Raw genomic sequence first — 22,951 nt, forward strand, 5'->3', positions numbered from 1 at the left:
TTCTTTGGATTTCTCAAAGATGTCATTTTCAGAATCTAACAGGTCTCCAATGATAAACCTAATGGAAAAAGATACAAATTTGATCTGTCTTGTAATCAGAGTGAGAACAACACAAAGCCTTTCGCTGACACTGGACATCATTTGTCACTCCACTGTAAATTCAAATTAGCATAGGAAATATAAAATTGCTAAAGGTCAGAGTAAACTTTTTTTTTTTTAAATGTCTTTATTTTTTTTTTTTCAACGTTATTTATTTTGGGGACAGAGAGAGACGAGCATGAACGGGGGAGGGGCAGAGAGAGAGGGAGACACAGAATCGGAAACAGGCTCCAGGCTCTGAGCCATCAGCCCAGAGCCCGACGCGGGGCTCGAACTCCCGGACCGCGAGATCGTGACCTGGCTGAAGTAGAGTAAACTTTTTATAGCTGTATTCTAAAACCATGTATTTAGCAGTATGTCTGACTGTAGGCATAAGGAAAGGAACTACTATAAGTTCTTGTATTTTTAATATCAACAATCTTCATTATGTATTAGTTTCCCCTCTTGTGTCAGGAACTGTTAAATACATTACATACTTTTTTTTTTTGAGAGAGAGAGAGAGAGAGAGAGAGGGAGGGTGGTGAAGGGCAGAGGGAGAGAGAGAGAGAGAGAGAGAGAGAGAGAGAGAGAGAGAGAATCTTAAGCAGGCTCCATGCTCAGTGTGGAGCTTGATGTAGGGCTTAATCCCATGACCCTGGGATCATGGCATGAGCTGAAATTAAGAGTCGGGCTCTCAACTGACTGAGCCACCCAGGTGCACTGTTATATACATTTTTGCACTTAATTTGACCTACTTGTGATGTAAGATTTTTTTTCTTTTTAACCTATGAGGAAGCTGGGCTCAAAAGGGGTAGAATAACTCCCTCCAGATCATCCAGCTCAGAAGAGGCCTACCCAAGGCAGGATTCTGCTCTGACTTGTCAGCCTGGGACCTTCCTCACTAAGTCTGACTGCCTTCTACTTGATCAGAACCAAATGTTGTGACCTGAACACAATGGGGCTAAAATAGGCAGAACAAGACTTACTACGTTGGCCTGAGAAGTGTCTCTGTTAAAAAATAAAAATACCATTAGTTCAAAGACACTTGGAAAATACAGCCATGGTGGCTAGATGAACAAGAACAGTTCTCCTTGACTCAACCTTAGATTTTCATTGTGTGTGTGTGTGTGTGTGTATGCTCATGTATGTATACATGTGCACATAAAGGACTTGTCTGCTTGGAAAATTCAGCCAAGTTGTCTTCCCTGAGTTGGGAATCTGGATTGTCAGGGCCAGAAGGATCTAGGGGGAAGGCAAGAGAGACCTTATTGCCTCCTTTCTGTAGGGCCACCTTTGTAGGAATGTGCCCGAGACTTGTTCTTTTTGTTTCAAAGCATGAAGAATTGTTATTAAGATCAAGGTTTCTGGGCCCCTGGGTGCTCAGTCAGTTAGGTGGCTGACTCTTGATTTTGGCTCAGGTCATGCTCTCACGGTTCTTGGGATTGAGCCCCGCATCAGGCTCTGTGCTGACAGCATGGAGCCTGCTTGGGAATCTCTCTCTCCCTCTCTCTGCCCTTCCCCTGCTCACACTCTCTCTGTTTCTCTCTGAAAATAAATAGAATTTTAAAAAAAGAATAGAGATTAAAAAAAAAAAGAAAAGATCAAGGTTTTTGCTGTTTGAATCCATAGACATCGCTTGCAAAGTGGTGGATAAATTGAGAAGGAGCTGGTCCATATATCTCTGGGGAGGAAACGTTCCCACTGACTTGAAGGCACTTGGGCAGCCTACTGTGACTCCTGGCAGGGCAGGAGCAGTGGCACTGGGCTTCCTGGACTCTTGGTCTAGATCCTGGTCCCTGAGCAAGATCCCATTCCTGCTTTCAAATGGCAGGTTCTTCCTCCTTGCCTCCCATAAGTAGATATTCTTTTTTTTTTTCCAATATATGAAAATTTATTGTCAAATTGGTTTCCATACAACACCCAGTGCTCATCCCAAAAGGTGCCTTCCTCAATACCCATCAATCCACCCTCCCTCCCTCCCACCCCCCATCAGCCCTCAGTTTGTTCTCAGTTTTTAAGAGTCTCTTATGCTTTGGCTCTCTTCCACTCTAACCTCTTGTTTTTTTTTCTTCCCCTCCCCCATGGGTTTTCTGTTAAGTTTCTCAGGATCCACGTAAGAGTGAAAACATATGGTATCTGTCTTTCTCTGTATGGCTTATTTCACTTAGCATCACACTCTCCAGTTCTATCCATGTTGCTACAAAGGGCCATATTTCATTCTTTCTCATTGCCACGTAGTACTCCATTGTGTATATAAACCACAATTTCTTTATCCATTCATTAGTTGATGGACATTCAGGTTCTAGTAGATATTCTTAAAAAAAGAAAATAAATCAAAAAAACAAACAAAAAAAAACAAGAGATCTCACAAATCTGATAATCAGAATATCGTCTTCAGATAACACACACTGGAAACACTGGAAACAATCCAAATGTCTAGCAACAATAAAATGTATAAATAAAATTTGGTGGATTCATACAATGTAATGAATTGCACAGCAATGAAAACAAACAGGTAATAGCTAGCGCAATGCAACGACAGGGACATATCTTAAGCAAGACACACAAGAATATATATTGTATGGTTATATTTGTGTAAATGTAAATTTCAAAACCAGGTAAAACTATACTATGTTATTTAGAAATGCACAAGAGGGATATAATTATAAAGAAAAGCAGGAAGTAGTAGTGAATTTTAGTCTAGGGGAAAGGGTGACAAAATTGAGAAGGGAAACACACGGTTTCTGGTGCTGGGCAATGTTTCACTGTGGGCGGGAGTTATGCATGCATTGACTTGATTATCCAAATACATTCTTTTTTTTTTTAAGTTTGTTTATTTATTATTTATTTTGAGAGAGAGAGAGAGAGAGAGAGAGAGAGAGAAAGTACAAGCGGGGGGAAGGGCAGAGAGAGAGGGGGACAGAGGATCCAAAGAGGGCTTCATGCTGACAGCTTTGAGCCTGATGTGGGCCTCAAACTCACAAACCCTGAGATCACTACCTGAGCTGAAGTCGGATGTTCAACTGACTGAGCCACCCAGGTGCCCCCAAAATACATCTGTTGTTTTTTTTAACTTTTAACTTTAGAATAACTTTAGATTTGTGGAAAAATTTCAAAAACAGTAGATCCCACATTTGGTTTTCCCTGTTATGATCATCTTATTGGGATGCTATGTTTGACATAATTCATAATCCAATACTGATTCATTATTATTAATTGAAGTCCATACTCCATAGAGTTCCTTGGTTTCTTTCCCCCCCATGTCCTTTTTCTTTTCCAGGATTTTATTCAGGATACCATATTACATTTAGTTGTCATGCTCCTATAAGGCTCTTCTTATATATGACAGTTTCTTACACTTCCCTTGTTTTTAATGATCTTGACAGTTCTGAGGAGCACTGGTTAGGTATTTTGTAGAATGTCCCTCAATTAGAATTTGCCAGATATTTTTCTCATAATTAGACTGGGGCTATCAGTTCTGGGGAGGAAGCTCACTGGGCTAGAGAGTCCTCCTCACATCACAGCCAGGGAAAATACTATTAACATGATTTAACTGTTGATGTTGATCTGACTGAGGTTGTGTTGGTCATGTCCCACTGTAAAGTTATTCTTTATTATTATTTTTAATATAATTTATGGTCAAACTGGCTAACATACAGTGTGTACAGTGTGCTCTTGGTTTTGGGGGTAGATTCCTGTGATTCATTGCTTACATGCAACACCCAGCGCTCATCCCAACAAGCACCCACCTCAATGACATTTTTAAAACTCCTTTGCATATTGTCCTCTTTGGAAGGAAGTCCACATGTACATGTAAGGGGTACAAAGTTATTTTCTACCTCCTCAAGGGCAGAATATCTACATAGGTTTTTTGGAATTCTTCTGCGTGGGAGATTTGTCTCTTCTCTCCCATCTGTTTGTTTATCATTTACGTATATGGGTTCATGAATATTTATTTAATATTTTAGTTTATAATCTAATTCTACTTCATTTTGTAGCTTGAATTGTCCCAGCTTTGGCCATCAGAAGCTTTCTTAGTTGGGGGCGCCTGGGTGGCGCAGTCGGTTAAGCGTCTGACTTCAGCCAGGTCATGATCTCGCGGTCCGTGAGTTCGAGCCCCGCGTCGGGCTCTGGGCTGATGGCTCGGAGCCTGGAGCCTGTTTCCAATTCTGTGTCTCCCTCTCTCTCTGCCCCTCCCCCGTTCATGCTCTGTCTCTCTCTGTCCCAAAAATAAATAAACGTTGAAAAAAAAAAAAATTAAAAAAAAAAAAAAAAAAAAAGAAGCTTTCTTAGTTGGCTCTTGTATTCCTTTGAAGTTTATTGTACTTCCTTTGTTTGTTTTTAGCACTTCTTTACTTTCCGGTACAACAAAATGCCCCAGGCTCATCTTTTGTATTTCCTGCCCTAGCTCTAGGATCAGCCATTTCTCTAAGGAACTTTGCTTTCTTTTATTGAAGAATGTTATTAGAAATCAAGATTTGCGTGCTAGCTGCAAACACACCCTATTTTATGTACTTAAAAATTTTTTTAAATTAAAATCTTTAAAATATTTATTTATTTATTTATTTATTTATTTATTTATTTGGCTAACATACCATGTATACAGTGTGCTCTTGGTTTTGGAGGTAGATTCCCATGATTCATCGTTTACATACAACACCCAGTGCTCATCCCAACAAGTGCCCTCCGCAATGCCCATCACCCATTTCCCCCTCTCCCCTTATTTATTTATTTATTTATTTATTTATTTATTTATTTGGCTAACATACCGTGTATACAGTGTGCTCTTGGTTTTGGAGGTAGATTCCCGTGATTCATCGCTTACATACAACACCCAGTGCTCATCCCAACAAGTGCCCTCCGCAATGCCCATCACCCATTTCCCCCTCTCCCCCAGTGTCCCCCTCCATACCCCGCCCCCCGCCCCATCAACCCTCAGTTTGTTCTCTGTATTTAAGAGTCTCTTATGATTTGCCTCCCTCCCTCTCTGTAACTATTAAAAAAAATTTTTTTAATGTTTATTTTTGAGAGAGAGAAAGACAGCATGAGCAGGGGAGGGGCAGAGAGAGAGGGAGACACAGAATCTGAAGCAGGCTCCAGACTTTGAGCTGTCAGCACAGAGCCCAATATGGGGCTTGAACTCAGGAACCGCGAGATCACGACCTGAACCAAAGTCAGACGTTTAACTGACTGAGCCACCCAGGCACCCTTTATGTACTTTTCTTAATGTTGCACTTAATGATAAAAAGTGAAGAAACAAAAAGAAAATCCTTTATGTCTAGCCTAGCTTGATTCCTCTGAAACTGCCATCAAGAACAATGGAAAACCAATATTTATTTATGTCCTCGTCTACAATGCTTATGCTCATGCTTCATACACATAGAATGGTGGTTAGGAACATGCCGTCTATAGTCACTGTGGTTTTAATGTTTAGCTCTGCCACCTATCTGCTGTGTGACCTGGTCAAATCATTCAACCTCACTTTACTTATCTGTTAATGGCAAAAAGACAATGCTCATTTCACAGAGCAGGTGAGGCTCAAATAAGAGTACTTGCAAAGAAAGCACTTAGCACTGTGTCTGGCTCAGTAAAGTACACCACTATAATTAAATATAGGAAGACCAAGATTTCATTCTTCCTGCTTCTCCTTTCCCCACCTTCCTTTTCTCTACACTAAATGGGCCCAACTATTGCTCTAGAGGGGTTTTCTTTAGGGCCACATGCAAGCTCTTTTATCTTTTTATTTCCTTTCTCTGGGATCATTTTCACATTCTCCAGGTCACACTTCTGGTTTTTGTTGTTTTTTTAAGAGCAGAAAGGATTCAATTGGTGTCTGTACCCATAAAGTACAACTTATGTTAATTTGGACATATAACTTCTGATTTTAATTGAGCAAAAGAAATAGTGTCTCCCATATTCCATTTAATTTGAGTTCTGAGCTAAATCAAATATTTTCCAGTGAAAAACTTCAGGTATTACAAAAAACAGCATCTGGGGGTGCCTGGTTAAGCGTCCGACTTCGGCTCAGGTCATGATCTCTCGGTTCGTGAGTTCGAGCCCCGTGTTGGACTCTGTGCGGACGGCTTAGAGCCTGGGGCCTGCTTTGGATTCTGTGTCTGCCTCTCTGTTCCTCCCCCGCTGGTGCTACTGTCTCCCTCTCTCTCAAAAATAAATAAACATTAAAAAAAAAAAAACCACACACAAAAAACCAGTGTCTGGAAAGAAAACTGTGCAGCTTTTCTGGAGCCTGTTTTCTGCTGCTCAGAGCTAATGTAACTGGGAAACGAGAGACACTGTCTTCTTAGCATCAGTTTCTATTTTTGAACACAAAAAGGACTAATGCTGAGTGTTAACAGTTACATTACAAAGCCTAAGATAATGCCTAAGAGAAAAGTGACAATTGTTTTGGTAATGAAATAAGTTCATTTCAAGACAGAAACTAGTAGCTTTGTCTCTTAGATCTTACGGTGGATGTTCTGCACTTCTGTGCCTGATTCTCTTAGGAGACAAATCCCTGTGGGTTTACAAGGAGGAGTAGGTGGCATTTAAAGGGTTATTTAGGGACCAAATAACATAATCAAAGATCAAAGATGTGATTTACCAGCAAAGAAGCTACTTTGTCAAACTTAGGTCATATGCCCTAAGAAGAAGACCACGGAGTGAAACAGAAGGAAAGTGTGTATCTGAACCCCCCTGGAGAAGTTCCACAGAGTCGGTCAGTTAGAAACCATAAATTGACAGATAAATATTTTTCTAAAGTTCCCTAATGAAAATCTTATATGCGGGGACAAGTAGGCTATTAATCAACTTGGTTAGGCATTTTTAAAAAATGTTTATTTATTTATTTTGAGAGAGACAGAGAGAGAGAGCAGGAGAGAGGCAGAGAGAGAGGGAGAAATAGAAGCATTTTTAAAAATGTTTATTTATTTATTTTGAGAGAGACAGAGAGAGAGAGCAGGGGAGAGGCAGACAGAGAGGGAGAAATAGAATCCCAAACAGGCCCCACCTTGTCAGCACAGAGCCCAATGCGGGGGCTCCACCTCTCCAAGTATGACATCATGACCTGAGCGAAATCAGGAGTCGGATGCTTAACCCACTGAAGCCACCCAGGCGCCCCAACCTAGTTATGTATTTTCTTAATAACTATTCATTACTTCCTACAATGTTATTATGATTACAGGACCATGATTCATCATGATTTGGAGCCAGCCTGCCTGAGGTTAAATCCTGGCCCTGGGAGGTATAAGATCCTGAGTAAAACGGAACTATTGTGAGGATTACATAATGTGATATATGTGAAATATTCAGGACAGTGTTTGCTCAAATGTAGGCTCTTAATAAATAACAGCATGTTAAATATTACTAATATTATTATTGTCTGGATTACATGTGCAAAGTCAATATTCTAGAATGTAACCACCAAACAAACATTGCTTCACTGTGGAAATGCTGTCCAAATTTCAAGTTGGGATTCAAGTGATAAACTAGCTTGAATTGAATGTCATGTAGACAGTGGGAAATGGCTTTCTTTGTTATAGGTCACAGAAGTAGGACTGGTCTTGGGTGCTGGCTGAGGAGACAGGAAGAGAGAGAGAGAGAGACAGAGAGGGTCCCAGGTACGCCCAGCAAAGCCAGGGGTGGTGTAGGGGAGACCATGTTAGGGTCTGGGCTGGCCTGAAGCAGTCAACTATATGTGAAGGATGTTATGAGGTGGGTGTTTGTAAGATTGAGACTGGTCTATACCATCTTCTGTGGAGAATAACTGGTTTCCTGTCATTTTGTTATTTTGTGCCTGCACATTGAGAGTGTGTGTGTGAGTGTGTGTGTGTGTGTGTGTGTGTGTGTGTGTGTGTGTGTTTCTCAGATACTGTACTTCCTTCTGCTCAGCTTTCTTATTTTCTATCCCTGTGGGATTGAATAATCTTCCAGGCAAGTCTCAAGGAGGCAGTTGGAGTAGGAGGGCACAGAATTCAGCTCTCTCCAGTAAGGAAGGGGAGCATGACTGAGGGGAGGTCCTAAAATGGTGACTGCTGCCAAGTGCCCACACCTAAGTGTCAGGCCCCCAGATGCCCTGGCTTGGCAATGAAGGGTGTGATGGCAGCCATGCCCCGATAACCCCATCTATGTGGCATTTACAGTGTAAAAGTGCTTATCTCACAAAATCCTTACAACAGCTCTATAAAGCAGTATGGCCATCCCTATTTTAGATGACAAAACCAAGGCTTAGTGAGATGAAGTCACCTACCCAGGTGACATAAATAGAGAGTACTGGCAATGTGACTGCAAAATTTGAGTTCTTAATCATCTCAAGCAGTCTCCATTCTAAGGTTCTGTCTGAACTCATTATCTACTTATATCCAATTTCTTCAAATGTACAAATTCTTCTTAAGCTGCGGCATCTTTTTTTTTTTAATATTTATTTTTGAGAGAGAGAGAGAGAGAAAGAGAGACAGACAGACAGACAGAGTGTGAGCAGGGAAGGGGCAGAGAGAGAGGGAGACACAGAATCTGAAGCAGGCTCCAGGCTCTGAGCTGTCAGCGCAGAGCCTGACATGGGGCTCGAACTCATGAGCTGTGAGATTATGAGCTGAGCCAGTTAGCTGCCCAACTGACTGAGCCACCCAGGTACCCCTGCAGCATCTTTTTTTTTTAATGTTTATTTATTTTTGAGAGACAGAGAATGAGCAGGGGAGGGGCAGAAGGAGAGGGAGACACAGAATCTGAAGCAGGCTCTAGGCTCTGAGAGTCAGCACAGAGCCTGACATGGGGCTCGAACCCACAAACTGTGAGATCATGACCTGAGCCGAAGTCAGACTCAACCAACTGAGCCACCTAGGCACCCCCAAGCTGCAGCATCTTAAAGAGGGGCAACAATATTAAGAGCTTGCAGCTCCTATATGACTACACACTCTTCTTACACATCTTACGAGAGAGAGAGAGAGAGAGAGAGAGAGAGAGAGAGAGAATCTTAAGCAGGCTTCACATTCAGGAAGGAGTCCGATGTGGGGCTCAATCCCACAACTCTAGGATCATGACCTGAACCAAAATCAAGAGTAATATTCTCAACCGACCAAGCCACCCAGGCTCCTCACATCTTAATATTCTTAATTTCCATTTTCCTGTAATGGTATCACATGCTTCTCTTATGCCTCCATGACTTACACATACTCACACAGACAAAACTCTTTATTCTCCGTGCTGGTAAATTTAAAAAAAATCATCACTTTTTTAAATTTTACTTTATTTTAGAGAGAGAGAGAATGTGAGCAGGGGAGAGGGGCAGAGGGAGAGAGAGAGAGAGAGAGGGAGAGAGAATCTTAAGAATCTCCACACTCAGGATGGAGCCTGATAAGGACTCAATCCCATGATCCTGGGATCATGACCTGAGCCAAAATCAAGAGTCGGATGCTCAACTGACTGAACCATCTAGGCACCCCAAAAAGTCTTTATTAATGAGTTTTATAGGTTGTATAAAATATAACTGGAGTGTTTTTATAATTCAGATGTTCCCAATCTATAGGAACTAGAAATAAAAAGAAGCTGAGGTTAGCCCCTCTATAGTAACAAGAAATGCCTTGAACACTGCAGGAGAAAAGACCCTGTCTTGTACTGAAAATGTGGTCAGGCTTATGCCCCAGCTCTGTAGGCATCACATGGGCAAGTGACTCCATGGGCATCACTTCTTCATCTGTACAGGGGAGTTGGATGAGTTGACCCTAAAATTCCACTGACCTTTTGAGATTCTCTAAACCCTATTCCTTTCCTGCTGAGGACTTGAACTTTTTATAATCACTTTCCTGGGGTTTCCATGAGTGCTTCAAATGGGTTTTCTGGCAGGAGTAGCTGGGAGATTTGAGAAAAATTATAAGAGAACTCTGCAGGCTGGGAGAAGCAATGACCATGAGATTGTCCCTTCTTTCTTTGATGTAAGTTTCACAGAGTTGATGGCTGCCACAGGAACAGGGCTAAAGGTTTATAGAGTCTTTGTTTCGGCCAAATCAACAACAAAGCATGGTTCCTATGGGTTTTGGGACTTGGAAATCCCTTTGCCACAGACATCCCTGTGCTGGAAGTTATAACACGGGGCTCTGGTTCAGGAATAGGTTCCCCAGGCCTGGCAGATGGTCCCAGGAACAGTGCTTGCTGATTTGGGTTCAGTGAATTCTATTAAATACCCCCACCCCCGGTTTTTGTGTTTGCTGGTTCTTTTCAGAGGAGCAGCCACTTGGGGTAAAACAAACTATTTCTGGTACTGAGTGACCTAGCTTTTAATGTGATTTTAACATGGCTTCACAGGATATTTGCATTTTTGTGATTTTTTTCCCCTTCTAAGACTGCTTACCAGTAAAGGCTGGAAAATGGGAAGTGAAAGAACAACATTCTTGGGATGTAGATGATAAAATGATTAGAAAGGGGACAAGAGAATAAGTAGAAAATTGGGAATGAAAATTTCTGGAGAAGTGGTTGGATGAAATAAGAAATGTATTACTTGAAGGAACTCCAGGCCAGAAAAACCGTCAAAAAGATGTTAAGGGAAACTCAGAGGCTAAGTCTCTAAGGCTCAATCAAAGGCAGCGTTCCTAAAAGTAGTTTAGAAAGGTTGACATCTTTAAGTGACACCTCCCACCCCTCCCCACATTGCCCCAAGAGAAGGTTGTTATAAAGAAGAGCCATCTGAAATTCATTATTTTATCTATTCAGGGATGATGTATCTCTCCTAGTAGGGTGTAACAAAGGAAAAGGCATGCTTCTTCTCTAAATCATCTGATTTTTCTTATAAATACCGTGAAACTTATCATGGATCATGATTGTTTCTTTCTTTTGGTCACTAAGAATTCTCAGAACAAAATTTAGTCACTGTAAAGACTGGATAGTACACACTTGATTATGTTTTACTTTTTCCTATCCTATTTCTCTTTTCCCTTAATATCATCAATTATTTATATTTATTCACTTTTTATTGTTTATTTATTTATTTTGAGAGAGAGAAAGAGCCGGGGTGGGGGGTGGAGAGAGAGGAAAAGAGAGAAAGGGAATCCCAAACAGGTTCCTTGCTGTCAGTACAGAGCCCAACATGGGGCTTGATCCCACAAACCATGAGATAATGACTTGAACCAAAAGCAAGAGTCAGATGCTTAACCGACTGAGCCACCCAGGCGCCCTTATTTATATTTATTCTTATAAGCATCTACAAAATCTTTTGTGAAAGGAGTTTAGTATATACCTAGATACCTATAAACACAGATAGGCAAGTAAAGGCAGATATAGATTAAGGACTTAAATGGCTATGAGATGCTTCCTGTGCAGACATGTGTTTATTTATCAACGGTCCTCTCTCTGCATATACATTGCTACTAATGTCGGCAACAGTTAGTGAGAAAACTTTCAAATAATCTTTGATTTGAGATAATTAAAAAACAAAAAACAACTGGTAGAAGCTACTTGTGAGACATTTGAGCTTTAGGGCCCAGATACTGTGGTAAGATTATTCTTTGAGCACTTGGGTCCTTTGGAGGAATCTGGAATACAGGTTTATCTCCTTAAAACATAACAGCATTAGAGATTCAGGCACAAAGCATTCATTTCTATGTTCACAACAGATTCTAAGGATTTAGCTCTATAAATCCAAAGAAATTATTTTCTGAAAACACTGTTGCCCTTCCCAGTATAGGCTCACACACACAGAGACAACCAGAAAAGGCTTTGTAAAACAAACTACAAGGTCTTATAAATGCACACAATTGTGCATAAGGACTCAAAGACAACTGCAAGGTATGACTCATGAGTACTGACTACAGATAAAATCTTTCATGGCAAAGATGTCAAAGCCAGTAGACAGGTTTTAGATGGCGCTAGAGGATTCCTCTAGCTGGACCAGGCTCTGCCATTTGAGTTAGACTTTCCCATGAACAAATGGCCTTGAAGAGGCATAATATATGCCCCAAGACCACTGATTTCTGAACTTGTCATGTAGTTGTGGGTACACATGTCTAGGTAGGCAGCAACGGCTGTAGCTAAACAAGCAATTGGAACAACTGAACAGTTTTAAAGCTACAGATGCCACCTTGCAGAACCGTGTTTCTGGAAGTGAGATCTCTCTCTTTTAAAAATGTTTATTTATTCTTGAGAGAGAGAGGGAGAGAGCAAGTGAGCAGGGGAGGGGCAGAGAGCAAGGGAGACAGAAGATCCCAAGCAGGCTCCAGGCTCTGAGTTGTCAGCACAGAGCCTATGTGGGACTTGAACCCACGGACCATGAGATCACTTCAGCCAAAATCAGACGCTTAATCAACTGAGCCACCCAGGCACCCAGAAATGAGATCTTTAAACAACCTGACTTACAATCACCCAGAGGCTTAGGGGAGCTCCTAAAAAGACAGATTTCAGGGTGTCACTCCAGCCCTAATAAATCAGTGTATTTGACTTAAAAATATATTAATGCTTGTCCCCGTGCCCCACCCCATGATCAATAACAATTATTTTTTACAGAAGCTATGAAATTAATAAATACCATGGTTCTAATCCTAAAACTTTATTTGTTGAATTTTTAGAAATGACAGGATAGCTCTAGCTTATTCTTTTTAAAGAGATAACAGGTGGCAAGGAGTTAAATTACGAGCGGTAAGTCTAGAACAAAGCAGCCAAGTTAGAAAGGAAAATTCAAATTCAGAATTGGTAGAGTCATGGTGGGGTTTTGTTAGGAGTCCACCTAACACCAAACTGAGATAGGAAAAAGGAAAAAAAATGAGCATCTCTCTTTTTACAGTGTAGAACTTACTGCCATCGGGCTTTATCCCTTAAGGAATTTTTCCTGGAGCTGTTTCCTTCACTGGGGCTGTCCTCCTCCTCGGCCTCCAGACTTCGGCTGCAGCTCCTGATGATCTGAAAGATGCTGTTAACTGTGGACTCCTTCTCCGAATTCTTTAAGCCATTATGTCCCACTCGTTGTAAGAAATTATCTTGTCCACTGTAATCGGCTACAAACTACAGAAAAACATACCAAGAATTTGTTATTGCAATTCATGTACTGTGTCTTAAATAAAAGACTTGGGTAGGGAAATAAAAGCACAACAGCCATAAATAATGGCACTTATGTCTATTTCTTATTGAAAGAAAAAGAAAGAGCCTCCAGGAAAACATTTTTTCATTTCACCACATGAGCTATCGGAACTCACTCTTGTTTCCACTAAGACAATTTTAGTTCCTGTAGGAATCAACGCTCCGTTTCAAATTTACAACACAAAAAGCATTATTTCAAGGCTCCCGAGGGAGAAGATTAGCCCTACTTTGCTGAGGAAGGGTAGGGTTGTTTTCTCCTGGCAGAGAGAATTGAGAAAAACCATGACAGAAGTCCATTCTTCTATGGAACCAGATAACATTCCTGGGGCCCAAGGGAAACACAGAGAAAGAATGATGTTTGCTTTATTTCCCATATATCCTATGGTAGCACAGAGGTTTCCTGGAGGTTTTAAAGCTCTTATAGTTTGTATTCATGATCAGGAAGTTTCTCCCATCAGAGGTAAGCGCTCCAGCTGCACCACTGGATGTGGCATCCTCTGCGTCTAAGACATCCTCTGCATCTGAGCTGGTGTGGGTGTGCTAGGGAGGGCTTGTGTTAAGCTTACTCCTCCATTTACTGCACTTTTATCTTCCCTCATAAGCCAGAGAGATGCAAGCTGGTAGTGTTACCTGTGCCTGTCAGGGGCTCTTAAGTCTCCCTGATACCAGGTGATGCCTGGTTCCCAGGTGACACAGAGGAGGCTGAAGTTTTAGGAGTCTTCTCACGGCCACCGAGAAGGGGTGTATGTGAGAGAGTGTGTGTGTGTGTGTGTGTGTGTGTGTGTGTGTGTGTGTGTGAAAGGTCAGTAGTGTTGCTGTTGCCATGGTGACAATGATCCTAGATTTGGGTTTGAAACTGCCAGCTATGGACTCCTCAAAATTCTTGGTAAAGTTCTCCCAATTCAGTCTCTTCTTTCATTTCTAAACACCATCTAGGGCGGTTTCCTTATTTTCTTCAAGTTTCTCTGAGCCCTTTCTCTCCAATGCCCGATACCCTGAGTCAAAGCTCACAAGGTCCTCTCCCCTCTGGGAGTCAGGAACAAGAAGCCACGGGCCTGGGAGAGCTGAGACAGCCGTGATCAGAGCCTGGAGCTCGTCTTTACATGAGACGCCAGCTTCTCCAGGGTCCTCCCACAGAGGAGGAAAGCAAGGCAGCGTTGACCTCCCGCCATGTTTTCTTTCTCTGATTCAGAAAACTTACTATTCTTGCTTGACTTCTCTTATCCTCTGCATACACGCATTCCCACCCAATGAGAGAAGAAAACCCCATCATCCCTTAAAAAAAATCAGAGAACAACACCCATTTTCACTGGTACTTACACACTGCCCCATTCAAGCTAATTTAACAAGAAGAAGCCCCAAACAGTGCCAGCCAGCATTTTTTTCTCAGGAATTTCCAAGGACCTGTTACCCAGCACAACAGTGACAAGGATTAGCCTAGGCTCAGCAGGTTCTTTCTTGGCCTTAGTGAGTGAGGAGCCAGGCAGCAATAAAGACTTCAGATTTTGAAAGGACTCACCTCTAGAGTTTCTTCTTGGGAATTGTACCTCGGGCAAAGCTTCATGAGGCCGGAGGCTCCGTCCAGTACTTCACAGAGCTCCTTCAGAAACACCCCACAGAACGGAACCACCTTACAGCCAGGTATGTGCAGAGCCCGTGTGACCACCTTCTTGTACTCGCAGGAAGATTCGTGCTGAGCCATGGCATCCTTCAGGCTCCTCATGGTCTCTAGGTCAGACTGGTCCATAAACTGCCACATTTTTAAAACTTTTCTTGACCTATTGTAAGTAAATGATGTTTTTTGAGACTGAAGGAGAAATAATATCATTTGTAGTATATAGCCCAAGCTCCATGCAAATTTATTCTTTTTGCCTCAGTTTTCACTGTTTTGATATTTATTTAGGACTCCTATCTCCACCTAATTCCCCAAATGAGGTATTACTTTTAATTAAAAATTGAAACACAAAATTAAATAGGACAGATACAAATAACACATGTTATTTGTGGAAGGAGTTAATTTTGGAAGGTGGGCATTAAACCTAGGTTTGAATTTTTCTGGCAGCTATAGCTGAAAGGGAAACCTAGTGGGTCATATGGTTTGTACAGATATTTATGGAGGACTATCTGCAGAAAATATGGTGTGTCCACTCCTCTTGGTATTTAAAATGTTATCCTTGGATTAGGCCAGTTTCTCAGTAAAATACATGAAATCTGTTTTGGTCTCTTTTATAGAACTGCTTTTACTAAATCCAGCTTTGACGTTAAGCTACGGGTTATCCTAAGGGACATGATCTTAAAATACTATTTGCATAACAGGATGTTAGATGGGACTTTTCCTATGATGAACTTGCTGCTGACAACAACAGGTGACATTGTACCCCACTTCCTAAAGAGAGGCACCAGCTCATCACAAGGGTACCCCAACAGCTTTGCCCTCTGTGGTATATAACCGTCCATCATGCCATGCAGAATTGGCTCTGAGCAGCCAGGTAGGGAATATTTCTTTGGATAGAGTTGTCAGAGCCCTCTATATGTGAGAAGGAGGAGGACCATCCCAGGGCAGGGGCTTCAAGTGAACTCCATGGAGAGGCTGACCTTTGTCCTGAGTTTGTTGATCACTTAGCCTGGTGTGTGACTCCTGCCTGGAAAAGTCTAAAGACGACAGGCTGTGTAGGGCTGCCCAAAGGTTCCCGTGGGCCTGTCCTGCATTTGCAGAATCTGGGAGGGCAAAACACTGTGTGTTTCCTGTGAGTCTGTAAGGGCCACCGTGAGGGGCAGTTCCACGTGTCCACGTGGCTGCCCAAGGAGGGGTCCTAGCAGAAAGAGTCTGCGAGGACAGGGTTTCCAGAGCTGGATCCTGGGGACTGAGTGCGCCTTGCTCCTTGCTGGCTAATGGTGCAGTGAGAGGTACCTACAGGGCAGCAGGTGGGGGAATGTAGGAGGAGTGACTGGGGAGGAACCCTAAAAGCACACCTCTCTTTGGGAGCACCTAGGCAGATTATAACTGTCCCCATCAAGGGAGACCTTTGCTTCCTTTACCCCATCTCCCTTCCTCTTTCTTCTCCTGTCCACTTTTTCTGCAAGGACCCCGAGCTGGAGTGAGAAAAGATAAACCCCGTTCTCCTGCTCCACTGCAGGTTTCTGAGATTTGTTGGGCTGCGAAATGTGGGGAAAAGGTGACGCTTTAAACCAAAGGTGAGGTTGAAATTTTGATTTATATCAGACTGGATTAAAAAATCACTATGTCTAAGAGAAGACATTCAAAGGACATAGAGAAGTACAACATGACAAACCCCACGCACCAACATATCCATTTAAAAAATAAAACATTGGGCTCAGCTCAGGTCATGATCTCACAGTTCATGAGTCCTAACCTGACATCGGGCTCTCTGCTTTAAGCACAGAGCCTGCTTTGGATTCGGTGTCTCCCTCTCTCTCTGCCCCTCCCCTGCTCACTCTCTCTCTCTCAAAAATAAACATTAAAAACAAAACATTAATAATGTGGTTGAGACCTCAGTGGGCTCCTCCAGGAACACATACTCCTCTTTCCCTCACCAAAAGGGACCACAAAGGGGACCAGTGTTCTCGTTCCCTTACAATTGTGTATGCTTCCCCAACATAGGTATAGATCACCCAGCAGTTTGTAGGGATGTGTGAGTGCTTTTAAACTTTATATAAATGGTGTCACACATTAGGTACTCAGGCATCCTGCTTTTCTTGCACAGCTGTGTGTTTCTGAGATTTATTCATGCTCATGAGCAAAGGAGAATGAGACAAGTTATTGACCCCATCAGTGACCGGGAAAGCTATAGGACCTCCCAAGGTATGACCCAGAGCAGGGGGCAGGGAAAGTCAGTCAGGCAGGTTTGAACGACAGTGAGGTCAGGAAACTAAAATTGTTTCCTGATTTCACCCCACTGAGTCCAGCCTGCCCTATACCTGGTTTCTTATAAGGTGGTAAGAATCCCTTTTGGGGCATGAAATGGAAGTTTGAATAAACTAAGTGAATAAATGAGTGAGACACAATAAATGAGTGAGACATTATTTAATCGCCCTTGTTTCTGTGAGTGACAGTAGTCATAGTACATTTGGGGGCGCAAGACAAACCTCAGCAAGATCAATGGTTTTTTGTTAGATTGAGAACTGACACTGTTTTAAAACTTTCTTTTTCTGTTTATAAAGGTACTAGATGCTTGTTGTAGAAAATCTGGAAAATACCAAAAATATAGAAAACCCACCCATAGTTCTACATCCACAGGCAACATTAGGTATATTTCCTTCCAGTATTTATTCTACTTGTAGATGTCTGTTCTGAATGTTTTATAAATGTTGTTGTATAAATATTGCTGAGGCTATTAAGTAAAGACAGCCTTGTTCCCAGATATTTTTATGCATTATATATTATGTGTTTTCCAATGATATCAAACATTTTTCAAAAACATTTTTGGTGGTTAAATAATATTCCATTGTAAGAATACATCATGTTATTTCATTCATTTCCCCACTGATATTCATTTGGGTTATTGTATTTTTCATTTTTATTTTTTGAAATTTATTTATTTATTTATGTATTTATTTATTTATTGCTCATGAGTGGGGGAGGGGCAGAGGGACAGAGAGAGGGAGAGAGAGAATCGCAAGCAGGCTGGCTCCCTACTGTCAGCACAGAGCCCAATGTGGGGCTCGAACTCATGAACTGTGATATCATGACCTGAGCTGAAAATCAAGAGTCAGATGCTTAACCAACTAAGCCACCCAGGCGCTCCTGGGTTATTTTAAATTGACACCATGATTGAGTAAATATTGTTATATGTAAATCTTTTTACTTCTAATTGTTTCTTCCAATGATCCACACCTCCCTGTGTAGCACAGACCCCACGCACAATCAACCAGTGCTAGTCTTATGTGACCAGTAAAATGTAGTAAAGTGACAGCGTGTGACTTCTGAGGTTGGGTCATAAAAGGCACTGCAGCTTCTGCCTTGTTTTCTTGTCATTCACTTCGGAGCAAGCCAGCTGCCATGCTTTGAGGACAGTGATGTCCAGAAGAGAGGAAGTGAGGTCCCCAGACAATAGCTGGCACCAACTTGCCAAACACAGAGGAGAAGTGTCATTAAAATAGAACTATGTTATCATAATGTAATCTTTTCTTTAAAGAAAAATACCAGAGGTTCTTTGTAGAAAACTTATCACAAAGAGAATCCAATCATCCAAATCATCTCCTGTTCTCTCAGTATTTTTTCTATTTTTTCCTTCTTTTGAGCCATGCCTGATACATCTGTATGTATCATTTTGAATGCCAATGACACGGTCATTTGAGTTTATTCTTAGTTAAGAAAGCTCAAAAGGACAAAAAAAATTCCAACTCTGAGAAATTTCCTTTTTCCCCCAACCACGATTCCCTTTGCAGGGATCTGGAGAATCAAAGAAAAATCCTGATAACGTTAGGGAGCAAGATCTATTTATAGTGAGAACCCTCACTGGGAAGGTGAATCTCAGACACTGAGAACAACAGGTTCACTTTATGGGGCCTCACTGCATGCCAAACATGCATGCTAAACACTTCGTACTATCTCACTAAATCCTGGGTGAGGAAGTAGGTGCTTTTTATTATTATCATCCCCATTCTACAGATAAAGAAACTGGGGCTCAAGGAGGTCGAGCACCTTGCCCAGACCACACAGCTATTCCATGGGGGAGCCAGGATTTGATCCCATTGTTCTGACCCAACAACTCATGCTCTTCCTCACACCACATTGCCTTCCATTAAGAGTGAGGGGCAGTTACTTTACGCCGGGTAACTGAGGCTTGAAAGGGAAAAAGGTAGAAGACTTTATTGATAAAATGGTGGTCTTATTATCAGCTTAGTGGAGAAGGCATAAGAGCAAGATATCGGAGGTGAAGGGCAAGGACTCTCAAATCAAGGCTGCCTGCATTCACATCCCAGCCATTCCAGATGGCCTGGGGTGAATGACTTAACTTCTAACTTTAGTTCCTTCTTTTGCAAGATGTAGGAATTTTAGAATCTACCAAGAAACTGTTATGAGAATTAAAATATTTAATGCATAGGAAATGCACAGCCCAGTGCCTGATACATAGTAAGTGTTCAATAAAAATAAGAACTACTTTTATTGAATGCTTATTATCAGTGTTAGCCATTCCCAGGCAGTGGCTGGGATTCTACAGTGCTGAGGCAATTCATAAGGCAGAGCTGAAAAGAGATAGATAACAGTGGGGTTTACAGGACACAGAGGGTAAGCAGCGGTCAGTGATGGGGCGGATGGAGTTATGCAAGCAGGAAATTTTACCCAGCTTGGCCAACAGATCAGAGCAGACAGTTAATTAGGAGCATGACTGGCCATAGGGGCTGAATTCTGCTACATCTTTGAGGGGCAAGGTTTGTGGTGTTAGCAAAGGATAATGTATTTCCCGTAAATAATCACTACTAAGTGCCTGGTTTGGGTAAATGTGGTTTCCAGGGCAATTAATTCAGTGCCATTCACCTCGTACCCAGATAACTGTATTCCCCACTCCCATACCTGAGGCCGGCCAAGAACTCCATGACAGCATTGTAGTTGCCCATGTTCCAGCAGCATTTGGCCACGTGCACTAAATAGGAGAAGACTTCTCGCTTCTCCTCCATGGAGCCCGCCGTGAGGATCAGCCACGTTACCCAGGAGCTCACCTAGAAAATGCAGAGAGGGGATCCACTGAACCTATGTCCTGAAAACTCAAGGAATATTTTTTTTCCACAGGAAAACTCTTTTTCTTTTCTTTCTTTCTTTTTTCTTTTAATTTTTAATGTTTATTTTTGACAGAGAGAGTGTGTGTGTGAGCAGGGGAGGGGCAGAGAGAGAAGGAGATACAGAATTTGGAGCAGGCTTGAGATGTTAGCGCAGAGCCTGATGTGGGGCTCGAACTCACAAACCGCAAAATCATGACCTGAGCCGAAGTCAGTAGCTCAACAGACTGAGACACCTTGGTACCCACTCTTTTTCTTTTTTTTAAAAAATCAGTTTAGTACTGGGAAATGAAAGACCCAGCTGAGAGATCGGAGGTGAAGCTCTGGGTCTCCATCACTGCTTTGCTATGGGATTCTGGGAAAGTCACTTCACTTCTCCATATTCTTCATCTTTAAAGTAAGGAGGCTGAAAGGTAATTCATGAACTCCCTCTCGATCCATAAAATTCCATGAGACTATAAGAAAATAAAGCCCAAGGATAATATCGATTAAAATACATATAAATACGTTTGACTGATGGGCAGCAAGATTAAATGCAATCAATGCACTTAGTCCATAAATAAAAGAATATTTATCAAGTAGTAAAATGCATGCTATCAAATGAAAAATGCAAAAAAAATTATATATTTAAACTATCTTTCATAAACCCCTTATCTATTATGCTGCTCAAATGACTAACTAATAATGAACAGATACTTACATAGCACTTACTATGTGCCGGGTGCCAGGAATTATTCTAAGCACTTTACATATGTTAACTCATCTCTCACAACAGTCTGGAGTCAGGGATTATTATTATCCTCATTTTATAGATGAGGAAACTGAAGGACAGAGGGCCTAAGAGATTTGTGCAAGTCTTCAACCCAAAGTGGTAAAGCCTGAATTTGAATTTAGTTGTGTGGGCCGCAGAGGTAGCACTATTAACCACTCACTAAATGCCTGATGTGTATACACAAGGTCTGGGATGAAAGTTATTCTAATGTGATTAGTTTTTTCTACGACACAGAGTAGAGTATAACATTTAATAATAACCTACTTCTAAGTCCCCCCCTCCTTTATGATACGCAGCCTCGATCCTCTGCTTAATCTCTAAGATTATTTTGCTGCTACCTATACGTTGGTGCTTGAATACTTGTGTTCATTTAAGTTACTTTCTCCCTCCTAGCTAATGTCTGGACTGATAAACTTAGTTGTTAACAAACCAAAGCCTTGCTCTTGACCCCACATGGCCCATTAGCTGCACTGATTCAGTAACAGTGCTGACACCTGGGACCACCTCATTTCCCTGGCCTGAGGGAGAGGGAGGCCAGAACACCCACTCATGGTGACCCATGACAACTGCAACAAAAAAAAAGAGTTTAAGGTCTACGGCATACTGCACTTCCCTCCCACCCCCACAGGCCCCATTGATAAAATGGTAGGAACAAATGACATTTAGTGCTGGCAGCAACCACAGAGGGCGGTCCAAACCATTTTTCCAGATGAAGAATCTATGGCTCATGGGAGAAGTGATCTTCTGAGGTCACAGTTCTTGTTAATGTCAAAACTAGGACTCCCAGTGCGGTACTCTTTTATCTGATGAGGGGTGACAGTTTCTTTAAACTTGGCACTGCTTAGGTTTTCCTAAGCACTTGCTTAAGAGCTGCATATTTGAACACAGAGTCAGACTAAAAGGAGAAGATACCAAGGAGAGTACCAAAAATATAATTAAAGCAATGAAAAAAGGAGAACAGAAGAGAGAGATGCTGAACACCTTTTTTCTCTTTCTTACACAGAAACAAAAAGCAAAACAGTGGCACCAGGGACCTTCATCGGTAAAACAGGGTCACACCGTGGGACCAGCCGGGAGTGCTGATGCAGGATGTGAGGGACCACCTGCCACCCTGAGCCCCTGCCCCAGCCCAGTGGGCCCCAAGCACGCACCTCTGTTCTCAGCCTGCTCTGGACTTCGTGCAACATCAGGAGAACAGATCTGGAATCAGACTCCTAGGACAAGCCTGGGTCCAGATCATCCTGCAAGGAATTCAGAGCCTCTTGGGAAGAGGAGAACCTAAGATGGCCATTTGTTCTGATCTCCCGGGGCTGTTTTGAGCACACAGGAGCCTTCTCGAGTCCCAGATCCATCCTTTCTCCTGCAGCTATAAGCGATTCCTTGCTCACTGTCTCTATGCCTTGTGCCCTCATCACCTGGTTACCCAGTCAAAGAAAAGTCACCTTTGTGAAACCCTGACTCTCCAGAGCAAGAAACTGTTTTGTCAATACTGACTGAGTGTCATGGGTGTTCTGTGTAGTTTTTCCTTTCATGTGATTTGCCTTTAATGAGCCCTATCCTGCTCTGGGAAACTGTGAGCAAACACTTAGAGTCATAATTATTGACTCTTTGAGCTAGAAATTCAAACTCATCTTCTTACAAATGGAAATAAATCCCCAAAAGTTAAAAGCGTTCCCAAAGACACCTGATGCATTAGTTCTTGAGCCCTCTGGCTATATTCTTCTTGTGGCTGTAGTTCCTTTTTTACTGAAACTGACTGCCAATCAGCAGCTCTGGAGAGTCACTGCTCTTTCAGGCTATTCTGGTCCCACACAGTGACTTACTAGTCTAGTGGCCTGAAAGGGTTAATCCATCTTCCCTTGGAGAGGCCAGCTTCACAGAGCAGACGCAGACCACCACGTGGTTGGTGCCTCAATCCTGATCATGCATCCAGATTTATTTCCTATCAGTCAAATCATTTTCCATATACTTTCCCACAATGCTAGGAAAAAAATAGCGATACAGTATTTCACATGGAAACCTAATTTAAACCAGCCGTTCCATCTCCAAGTGTGAGTCCCCAGGGCCTGGTTGTTGAGATTATGTAAGCACTGTTATCATAAACACACACACAAACGTACACGCACACACGCGCGCGCGCGCACACACACACACACACACACACACACACACACACACACACACCATCTGCGTACAGACTTCAGGGACAAAAAAAAAGTCTTATTGCGGACTGATGTATTTATAATTTTATAGGCATTAAGTGATGTGACTTTCATCACTAATTATGAAAGACGAATGTCACAA

General features: G+C 42.1%; 1 protein-coding gene across 1 annotated transcript in view; it reads right to left on the reverse strand.

Annotated features, from left to right (window-relative positions):
- The window catches only part of PLCE1 (phospholipase C epsilon 1), a 197,143-nt gene that overhangs the window by 80,736 nt on the left and 93,456 nt on the right, over positions 1–22,951 (reverse strand). The window contains 4 exon segments of the mRNA XM_030334220.1: positions 3–58; positions 12,854–13,059; positions 14,654–14,912; positions 19,673–19,818. Of these exon segments, the coding sequence (XP_030190080.1) occupies positions 3–58; positions 12,854–13,059; positions 14,654–14,912; positions 19,673–19,818 (667 nt within the window).

This window comes from Lynx canadensis, chromosome D2 (genome assembly GCF_007474595.2).
Source record: "Lynx canadensis isolate LIC74 chromosome D2, mLynCan4.pri.v2, whole genome shotgun sequence".
In the NCBI taxonomy this organism is placed as follows: Eukaryota; Metazoa; Chordata; class Mammalia; order Carnivora; family Felidae; genus Lynx; species Lynx canadensis.